The sequence below is a fragment of the Benincasa hispida genome, chromosome 3 (assembly GCF_027475165.1).
Source record: "Benincasa hispida cultivar pf3 chromosome 3, pf3_genome.v1.1, whole genome shotgun sequence".
NCBI classification, from domain to species: domain Eukaryota; kingdom Viridiplantae; phylum Streptophyta; class Magnoliopsida; order Cucurbitales; family Cucurbitaceae; genus Benincasa; species Benincasa hispida.
The window spans coordinates 73,170,465-73,181,639 of NC_143480.1; the positions used below are offsets into that span (position 1 = coordinate 73,170,465).

Genomic DNA, 11,175 nt, shown 5'->3' on the forward strand with positions numbered 1-11,175 from the left:
GAAGAGACCTCTTGGATATGTAGAAAAGATTATCATTCCTCCGAAGTTTGTGCCACAAGTCGGGCGACGGAAAGTGAGAAGAATACCATCCAGAGGAGAATTTCGCAGACAAATGAAATGTGGTCGTGGAAATTATGGGCATAACCGCCAAAATTGTACCGAACCGCTTACAACCGTGCAACGTGCTGAAAAAATGCCAGAGACCGTGACATAAACACCCCTCATCTAGTTTAGTTTGTAACTAACTTGTAACATTTCATTTGTTATAAATACCATTAATCAGTTTTTCATACATCATACTTATAACATACTTGTAACACTTCATACTTCATACTTTCATCTTGTAAACATAAAACAATAACAAGCTGGAGTATTTCTATAATAGCAATCTCCATACTCTCTCAATCTTCATACTCTCTCCATCTTCATATTCTCTCAATCTTCATATTTTTAACAAAAAACATTAACTTCATACTCTCTCAATGTTCATACTTGTAACAAAAAACAATAACTTCATACTCTCTCAATCTTCATACTTGTAACAAAAAACTATAACTTCATAATCTCTCAATCTTCATACTTGTAACAAAAAACAATAACTTCATACTCTCTCAATCTTCATACTTGTAACAAAAAATAATAACTTCATACTCTCTCAATCTCACTCTCTCAATCTCGCTCTCTCAGTCTCGCCCTCTCTCAAAATCTCACTCTCTCAATGTTTAAACTTTGAACCTTGAACCATATAATGTTCTACATACCATTGATCCAATGAAAAGAGCAGTAGCTCAATTATGTATGTTTTGATAAAATTATGATATTGAACTTTGAACTTTGAACTTACATAAAAAATACATGTTCAATTATACAATGAAAAGAGAAGTAGCACCATTATACATAAAAAATAAATGTTTTTTACATACATAAAAAATAAATGTTTTTACGTACATGAAAAATACAATAAAAAATACATGTTCTATACACAAAAAAAATACGGAGTGTTTGCCCATAGTTGATACGCTAACTACATCCTATATTCACTCATCTTCTCCAGAGTGATTATGAACAAATCAACACCAGTCACCAGGTGTTATAGAAATTTGATTGCGAAGATGCCACAATCAAACGACCCGTGTTATATGTCGACGTTCATAGGTCGCGAGATTTTCCAACGGGCTGCGGATAGATCTGACTTTGAACGATCCACATCACAGTAGTGAAGTATGGATGATACTGTGACCGTCAATGACTCTAGCCAATTCACCACCTTTGTCATTGGTGTGTATGACGGAAGTGAATCGAACACGAATATGTAACCTCTGTTAATGTCCATTGCAAGGACCATCCAGTGGTCACTGATATTCATCGCCGTATAAACGAAATCCACATCTGCCCATTTGACATCCAATTTACCGGTGATGCAGTCCTTATACGTGTCTTCATCTTCCCATGCTAGGGCAGCCTCCAAAAGTGTCTTATTCTTTATTCGTTTAAATACCCCGCCACGAGTATTAAGGTGACTCTATCAAATAAAATGAAAAGTTAAGTAACGAAATATAATGAGAAGTTAAGAAACAAAATATCAAAATTTACCGTTACACCAATTGACAAGATGGTGAATTTGTGCATGCACATGTCGGGCCAAGTATAAAATTTTTCTTTCATAAAATAAAATAAAGTATTTATGGTATGCACAAAAAATTACTATATCAATAAAAATACAAGATAGCCAACATGTAAAGAAGTCCAGACTAGGAAACTTACATGGTACTCGACCAACAAATTCGGGGTAATCAATTCCTTGAAGAATTGCTTGGCGAGTGGTTTAAAGGAGTTCCCTCGAACCTCGTTGTCCGTATTGTCATCCGAGATCTAGCCCATCATTTCTGTAAGGATATTGTATGGAACATCATGTGCTACGTTATATGTGACGATCGCTCTGGAGAGTGACGTAGCTACACCTGGGAGAGGATGCCTAACCACACTTTTCTTCTTTACTTGAGCTAAAAGTGTATATTTATCAACAGGTTTCCCCTTACAACTAATTCTTTGAGATTCTTACATAAACAAATAACAATAGATTACTCATCAAGAAATATAAAAATATAAACAAAGATTACTGATCAATAAATTATTCACCAGTGTAACTTCTTCTGTGGTCGTAACAATCCCAAAAGTGTCAGCCTCTGTTTGTGGGACATCGGCCTTTATAGGTTTGACGTCAATTGGTGATGTCGTGGTGGTATTGGGTTGTAGAGGAGGGGTGGGAGTGGGTGAAGTGGTGGTATCGAGCTGTAGAGGGGGGATGGGAGTGTTAGAGGCAATCGCATTATTGGTATCGGGATCCCGAGATAGGATGGATGACCTGGTCGTCTCCTCATTCACCATGGAACCCTTCAATTAGTAAAGTAAAATGATGAGTTCACGAACACGTAAAAACTAAATACATAAAGACATAAAATGATAGTAAATGCAAACCTTGCACATAGACTGCAACAGTGACAGGATGGCTGACAATTATTTTTTCATGTCCGTCATGTTTTCCTCCATACTTTATACACGACTATCTAAACCCGATATACGATCATCCAACCTCAATAGTGAGCTGTCAATGGTCCACAGGTACAAATAAATAGAATCATCGGGATTGGCTCTCTCCCTGCAGCGGGTAGCACACTCAGGACACTCCTCATCCACAGGTCGCTCTCTACGGGAGTCCACAAGATAAACATCAAGTTGGTTCAACTCGTCCTCATCGCGTACGTCCCTCATCACATCATGGAACATATCATCACTAAGTGTGTATGTCCCTCCTTCCACCCCTCCATATTCAACATCCTCGTGCTTAGAATGCTCAGGTTCATCCCCTCCCTCCACCCTGACAACTTCATCATTGTCATCTCCACGATGAGCATCACCATCACTTTCACTTTCAGGACTACCCCCATCACTAGTCGACCTATTGCCACTTTCAGAACTATCATCATCCGCACCTAGATCAAATATAGGTCTTCTGTCCACTGGGGTATCTCGAAACTCCCTCTCAACATCTGACATGACAACACCCTCTTTAACCTTTATCTGCATTAACAACCCAGTAAACTGGTTAGTGTCAATTTAACAACCAGATAAACATATAATGCATAATAGAGTAAACGTACATTGTTAGACTCGAATATCTCTCTCGAGTACTTTGAAGGACACTAAGTGGGAGCATGACCATCGTAATATGTGGGGCAAAGCCACCTTGCTCCACTCCGCAATGTTCCCAGCTATCGATGAAGCTAAGATCTCGTACGTCCATACCTAAATAAAATTTAAAATATATAAAGAACAATAGTAATGTTAAATCAAACAACACGATTATTATGTTAAGCAAATTTACCTAGAACGCTTGTGGAAATCCACATAAAGAGTACTTCACAACGCAATTTTTATTTCCTTTGACCCTCGTCTTGTATAGACTGCTCTTATCATTCAACGCAATCTTTAGGGTATCCAATGTCCTCTCCCAAATAATGGTATCCCAATCAAGACTGTTGTAATACTCTAAGTTTTGAACGTCCTTAAAACCTTTGAGGTTCACTGTATTTTTCTGTTTGTTTTTCCCCATCATTGCGACCCCAGTATAGTAGACTACTGTGATTTTCATAGCATCATCATCATTTTCAAACTCCAACTCCTTGTATTTTTCTTCAAGTTGATGGAGATGTAAGGTGTCCTTCGTCACTCGATTACCAAAATACTTGATAGCAAGTTCATACAAGGACTGTTGGTTTTGATCAACTCGTGTTGGGGATTGCCACAAACCAGTCATCAACAAAAATTCATCCTTCGAAAAAGTGACAACCTTTCCACAAACAGAGAATGACATTGAGTCTGATCTCGTCCTTTTCACTTATCTCAGTAACATGTGATGGATAATTGGGTTGTTAAACTCCATGTCAGCGTCTACAAATCGCCCAAAAACTGTTCTCTTGAACATGTCTAGTTGTCTTAGCGTAAGCTTCTCCTTCACAATTTTGTTTGCATTAGCAATGTGGGCCAAGCTTGTTACTTGACTGGGAAATCGGTCGACTTCGGGTATTCTGAAATGTGTTGCCATCTTAAATCACTCCTGCATGAAATAAAGATTCAATCAGTAAACTCCTTCAGAAAAAAAAATAGTAAAACAACATTTTGTTTAAATCTCGTTGGATTCGCTCTCGCTGGACTCGCTCTCACTTATCTCGCTCACATTCTCTCTTTTTACTCGTCTTCAACCACATAACACATCGAAAACTAGAAAAACAAACAAAAACACCATAGGTTCACAGTATTTCTAAACCCCAGAACGACCCACCCTTTCTAGTGTCACTCTCTCTAGTATCGCTCTACCAATTTCACTCTCACTTATCTCGCTCACAAACTCTTTCTACTCGTCTTCAACCACAGAACACATTGAAAACAAAAAAACAAACCAAAAAAAAAACCATATCAGTGTATTTCTAAACCCAGAACAACCCACAAAGCCCTATTATCGATCAGTGTAAGACATTTTAAGGCACAGATTGAAAGATTTACCGATCAGATTCGATTTGTCAGCGGTTGTAGAATCGTTTGCAAGCTGAAATGATGGATTTTAAAGAGTTTTTAGTTTATGTGCGATACAAAGCCGTTAGCCTTGAAAAAATTGAATGAAGAGTTTTTAGTTTTGGTAGGTTCTCAGTAAAAAGGTAAGAAGACGAAGAAGTAACGGCAATTTATGTAATTTGGTATGGCGATGATGTCAGCAGGGGGTCAATTGATATTATTTTTTAAAAATGGATCATTTGATATTTTGGACCTAAAAATTGGGTCATCCATACAAATTTTCCATAATTTTGCCCATAGCTTTGTCACATGTTATTAACTCTTCCATCAAGCTATAATTCGTGTGCCGACCTATGAAAAATAATTCTAGATTTCCGTCTATTAAGAAGACGCAGGAAAGAATGCTATTAGTAAAACACTAAACGACATGTACTTATGTCCAGATGCATCAATTAAAACAATGTTAGAACCAACTTTTCCTCTCTTTACAGCCTGTGATAGCACTATTAGGGAAACACTTCAAGATGGTAAGTTAGCATCTCGAGTATATGATACAAACTTCCCCAGAAATTACAATGCCAAGAAAAAGAAACAGAGCACTATAATTACTTCATACCTGATGACGCTTTGGCATTGTCTCTTTTAAGTAAATAATAATCTCACATCCAATTCTATCTGTCACAGTCTGGCAGATTTCCAACTGATCACGAGAGCTACTCGAAGTATATGACCAGCTGCCATCAATATCTGGTACACAAGATTGAAAATTATTATATTTCCATCTTGTAATTGTATTTAATAAGGAATTATCTTTCATTGAAATGGGCTGGCAAAACCTGATAAATTCAAAATAAAGACCAATTCTTGGTAAAAATAAATAAATCATAAAAGAAGAAAAAGAATTAGGTTTCATAATGTTACAATGTATAATATTCTGTAATACAAAATGAGTCTCCCAACTGCAAACAAATCCACTCTCCTTTCCCTTTCCCTCAATCACCCAAAAGGGAATGCCAAAACAAAACAGAGTCCTCAATTGGTAAACAAACCACTGAAGTTACAAAATAGGGACTCAAATGAGTCTCTCAGGTCATATAATTAAAAATCATTTTGAACAGATATTTTGAATAGAGCTACTTTCTTTTTCACAAGTATAGAACTACTCTAAACAAAAATAATGTTGATAATAGCTTCTTAAGTGACATCAATTCAATACGGATAGAACGAGTATCATCTCATCTTCGCCCTTCATAATTCAATCTAAAAGCCAGCTCTCCTGCAACACGGAGTTATAAACATATTACTTGATAATTTGAGTAATAACAGTGCAAATAAATATATTCCGATGTCGAAAATGGACAGAGAAGTAGATAATTTAGTAATATGAGAACTTCCTAATCATAAACTTCACTTATAGGAGTAGTAATAAGAAACTGCACGCTTCTCAGCAACACACATTTATTGAAGGAAAAAGTATATCAAATAAAATATCTTCAAAACCAGGGAAAAATTGTCAGCTGAGAAAAATGTTTTAACAACAAACAAGGTTTGAACTCAATAGAAAACACATACCATGTTAACAATAGGTCTTACCAAGAGACATCTTTCCACCTCTGTTAACACCAACTATTATAATCACAGCTGGTTTTCTGATGCCATAATAAAAATAGAATCAGAACTAGTGCTTGAGATATCATGTTTAGTATGATGGATTGCACAAACTATAAACCATGAAGCAAGCAAACTGGAATCTAAGTTGAAGGATAGATTTGCTCCCCTTCTGTCAACAACTCCAAAACATTCTTCTTTAACGCATCCTAGGATCATTTTGAACAATGTAATTCAAGTTTGATCAAGCGTTGCAGATTATTCGGATATAGAAATATAGAATCGAAAAACCGATGGAATCTAAAACATTTGTTTCATCAAATTGCCCATTTATAACAAAACTATACCTTCAAAATTAAAAAAAAAATTCCATGACTCAAAAATCAAAACAGTACATAAAAGTTTTCTGTGACTAAAACTAAAGTGAATATAAAAATCTTCATAAGTGAAATTTCTCAAAATTGAAAAGACAGGTGAACTTTTTACCTTGTGCCACTAGTGCTTAAATGAACAATAAATGTAGTAATTATTAATTCATTTCCGTGTCGCAAAACCTTTCTATTTAAGAACGCAGAGTAATGAAAAATTTTGTGAACTCATTACCTTTATTTCACTAGCCGATTCAAGTTCCCTGCCAATATTTCATCAAACAAGCTCTCCACAATCTTAATGGTGATCCTTGGCCCAAAATCAGACACCAATAATGCCTACAAAGTTTTCAACACTGCGATTAATTATTATAGTTTTTCATTTGGCTTACGAAGTATTTTTCGAAAAAATCGAGTATTAAAATGACTACCAACCCATATCAATCTAAAGAACATAGTCAAATTACACAACATTCGAGCATATAAAATTTCATTTCTGAAAGAGTATAAATGTAAGTTCATTCTCTGAAATAAAGAATTGAGCAAAGTTTAAGAGAAGAGAAAGGTAAACTAAAATCGAATTACACCACAGTTGTACCCACATTCCAGAAAAGAAAGCTAAAAATATAGTTGATTAGTTTTGACATGTTTGAGTTCAAATAATCCAAGAATTCACGAAGAGAAACTGTTTCCCTTGACAGGAAATGCTTCCCTTGAGACAATAAAACAAAAGAGATCAGAAAAGGAATAGAAGACAGACCTCTCAAGATTGTCATAAGATCTTCTTGATATCGCCTTTGGCCTTCTCCTTGAGCAGCTTGCCAAACCTGGTGAAGAATCCTGCGTGATCGGCAAAGCATCTAAAACGAGAACCATTCTTATCTTATCTTGCTTGGGTTGTGCCAATAGAATAACACTGTGAGGCATCAAGAATTAGTTGTTTCGTTCTCCAAGGTGGGTCAACAAAGAAACAAAAATCAAGTGGCTGAACACCCTCCCCTACCAGAAGTCTCCACAAGAACATTTTCCCTCTATGAAGTGATGGAAACAATTTAAATCTCTCAAAATAATATGCCTCTTAAAAACGCTAGATATATATTTCATTGCCGAGTGGCAGTCCCCGCATACTCTAAGATTCTTAAAAATTCGAATCGGTGCTCCTTTCGAGATTGTGAGAAGTCCAAATGCAACAGCCAACTTCTCACTATGATATACTAGACTACGTTCCTTAGCCTCTTCATCCATGTCACGTAATGCAAAGTTCATATCTGGAACATGTCCAGCTTCCTTTATTAATATCATCATTTCATCAATCTTTGCATATATTTCAGCCGCCAAAGGATGGCTTCTATCTTCAGAAATAAATGTATGCACTTGGCTCTTCATTTCAATCCAACTATATCCAGGCTCCTTGTTAATACCCATTGTTTTCATTGATCTACGAATATGTGCTGCATCTTCCCATCTACCAGCAACAGAGAACATATTGGACAATAAAACATATGGCAGAGAATTCGAAGGTTCCAATTTAATGAGGTTTTTTCCAGCCCTTTCTCCAAGTTCTAAGTTCCCATGAACCCTACATGCAGAAAGTAATGACTTCCATATGGTTGCATCGGGTTCAACCTCCATTCGGTTCAATAAATCCTCTGCCTCATTGAGTTTTCCAGCACGTCCCAGTAGATCAATCATACAAGCATAATGATCAGGAGCTGCCTTTATTCCATAAACTTTTTCCATTGATTCAAAGTAAGATCGGCCAGTTTCCACAAGACCTGCATGGCTGCAAGCAAACAACAAACCAATAAAAGTAACAGGATCTGGCTTTATGCCATCATTTATCATTTGCTCATAAAAATGAAGAGAGTCCTTCCCTCTCCCATTCTGTGCATAACCAACTATTATGGCAGTCCATGATATGACATTCCGAATTTCCATTGAGTCAAAGACTCTAATTGCATCTTCTAAGCATCCACACTTGGCGTACATTGTTATGAGAGAGTTCTCTGCAGATAACAATGAACCAACACTAGACTTGATAAAGTTTGCATGAACCTGTCGACCAAATTCTATAACTGTTAGTTCAGCACATGCACTAAAAACACAGGCAACTACAAATTGGTCAAGGTCAACCCTTGCAATTCTCATGTCACAAAATAACTTGAGAGCCTTTTCATGGAAGCCATTGTGAACATATCCCGTGACCAAGGAGGTCCACGATATTACATCTTTATCTGATATCTTATTGAAAACCTCTAATGCACAACTCAAGTTTCCCTGTTTAGCATACATGTCAACAAGCGCATTGCTCACCGTTTTGCAAGCATCAAAACCAGTTTTAATAATCAGAGAATGAACTGATTCTCCATTTTTCAGGTCCTTACAAGAAGCCAGAGATTTCAAAACAGACGGATATGTGAAATCATCAATTCTTATATCCCGATTATGCATCTTATGGAACAAAACTAGAGCTTCCTCCAGATATCCATGTGCCACACACCCAACAATCATCGAGTTCCAGCACACAACATCATCAATTTCCATGATATTTAGTATCATTCTTGCACTAGCCAAGTCTCCACATTTGGCATACATATCAACTAATGCACTTTGAACATATACATTAGGACCAAAACCACTCAAAATAATACATCCATGTACCTGCTGACCAAAAGCATAAGCTGAAATTGCTGTACATGCTGTCAATATGCTGGGAAATGTGAAATGGTTAGACTCTATTCCCCGTATTCTCATCTCCTTAAAACACTGAATTGCCTTCAAACTCTCGCCATTTTGAGCATATCCAGTGAGCATAGCAGTCCATTGAACATAGTTTTTCCTATCAGGCAGTGATAGGAAGAGGTATTCAGCCTCCAGAAGACATTTACACTTCGAATACATGTCAACAAGACCAGTTGCAACAAATATATTCGCTTCTAATTGGGTCTTTATTACATAGCAATGAATCATTTTGCCACTATGAAGCAAACCCAAAGTTGAACATGCTCTTAAAACGCTGCCCAATGTGTATTGACTTGGCTTCTGCCCTTCACTCCACATTTGGCTGAACAGCCTCAAGCCTTCAACTTCACACCCATTTTTGCAATATCCGGATACTAGGGATGACCAAGTGATAGAATTTTTAATTGGAGTGTCATTGAAAAGCTTGCGAGCTTCAACTAAATCTCCTAAATTGGCATATGCAGAAATCATAATATTCCATGTGTACTTGTCCCGATAAGGCATTTGATCAAACACCTTACGCGCTTCATCAACTCGACCATCTTTACATAACTCACTCAGAAGCTGATTGGAGACAGGATTCGATGAATAATACACAACGTTGCAGATGCAACGAAGAAAGACAGGGTGCTTGAAGTGAAAGTAGCACTTGGTGAAAGAGTTTGAAGTTTGAAAATATATATTGAACATAAGTACCTTCTCTAGGCACTGCTGCAAAGGACGTTCGCACCACCGTCGAGAATCTCGTCGCCGTCGCACAGATGAATTGTCGCAGAGAATCCTGCCGCGAGGTCAAGCTGCTGCAAGCCGTCGGAGGTTTTCGTCGTCGCGCGCAAGGTCGGCCACAGCAGCTGGATGCCGTGGGTCTTGCTTTGGGTAATGACAGAAACGTCGAGCAGAAGGAGGTGCTGAGATAGGGGTGTTCACCGAAGAAGAAATACACTCATGGTCGAAGGAGAAGCCGCTCGTCGTCGTCGATTTTCTGCCGGAGGGTCGGCAGAGGACAATGAAGGAAAATTTCACAAAATACTCGAAAACCAAAACTTTTTTATATTAACCTCTCCCTAAAAGCTTTTCTACTCGGACCTTTTGCCCATACAAAATTCTAAAATTACTCTCAATTTTAAAAAGTCTTGGCTTCTTTCTTCAACCATTTCTCAACTATTCATTCAATATGTATTCAATACAACATCAACATTTCACCAAAACATTAATTCCCAACTAATATTCTACCAATAACATTGGTATAGACAAAATGGAAGGTCACTCTCAGTATTCACTTTCTGGCGAACTCCTCACGAACTTCTCTCATTGTTCTCTCAGAGTGTTCTTTAAGAGTTTCAGTCCACCATCCTCGTCGATTGCTTTCATCGTCAGATTCAAAAACAGGGAGAATGTAAGTGATATTCTACAATATTTCTTGTCCCAGATCGCTTACATGATAAGTGTCGTTTAACATTAAATGAACGATCATATAGTAATATATACACAATCGTTCATTACAATATAAACGATCGTTCATGAATTACTAGATGGTCCTGTAGTAAGTTATAAACGATTGCGTAGTAATATATAAACGATTGCGTCGTAATTTATAATGATCGTGTAGTAATTTATAAACAATCGTGTAGTACTATATAAATGATCTTTAAAAAATTTATATACGATCGCATATACAATAATAAGCAAACACTTATAAATAGTTAGGTGATCACTTATCAATTACTGGGCGATTTCTTAAACTTTTATGGGACATTGCTTAAGATTTGCTTATTCTATTGCAGATCAATGACACTATTTTGCATCTTTATACGATTTGGTGGGGATTGGGATGAGTCCGGAAGAAATTATGTTAGAGGTCATATGAAAGGTCTGAAAGTCAGAA

The 11,175-nt window shown here is 37.0% G+C and overlaps 1 protein-coding gene across 16 annotated transcripts; it reads right to left on the bottom strand.

Moving 5' to 3' along the window:
• Positions 1-863: 863 nt before the first annotated feature.
• LOC120074185 (Tetratricopeptide repeat (TPR)-like superfamily protein) lies at positions 864-10,382 on the bottom strand. Of its 16 annotated transcripts, none has more exons than XM_039027217.2 (9): positions 7,309-10,382; positions 6,784-6,887; positions 6,166-6,389; positions 5,189-5,848; positions 3,386-4,117; positions 3,162-3,306; positions 2,479-3,081; positions 1,765-2,394; positions 864-1,522 (listed from the first exon to the last, which is right to left on the bottom strand). In XM_039027217.2, the coding sequence occupies exon 1, from the start codon at positions 9,978-9,980 to the stop codon at positions 7,548-7,550; it is 2,433 nt and encodes an 810-aa protein (XP_038883145.1). In that variant the 5' UTR covers positions 9,981-10,382; the 3' UTR covers positions 864-1,522; positions 1,765-2,394; positions 2,479-3,081; positions 3,162-3,306; positions 3,386-4,117; positions 5,189-5,848; positions 6,166-6,389; positions 6,784-6,887; positions 7,309-7,547. The 16 variants fall into 16 exon arrangements, with proteins under 16 accessions (XP_038883145.1, XP_038883155.1, XP_038883150.1 ...); XM_039027227.2 differs by having other exon boundaries at positions 5,189-5,319; positions 6,166-6,221; positions 7,309-10,350; XM_039027222.2 differs by having other exon boundaries at positions 6,166-6,221; positions 7,309-10,350.
• Between the last annotated feature and the right edge of the window lie 793 nt (positions 10,383-11,175).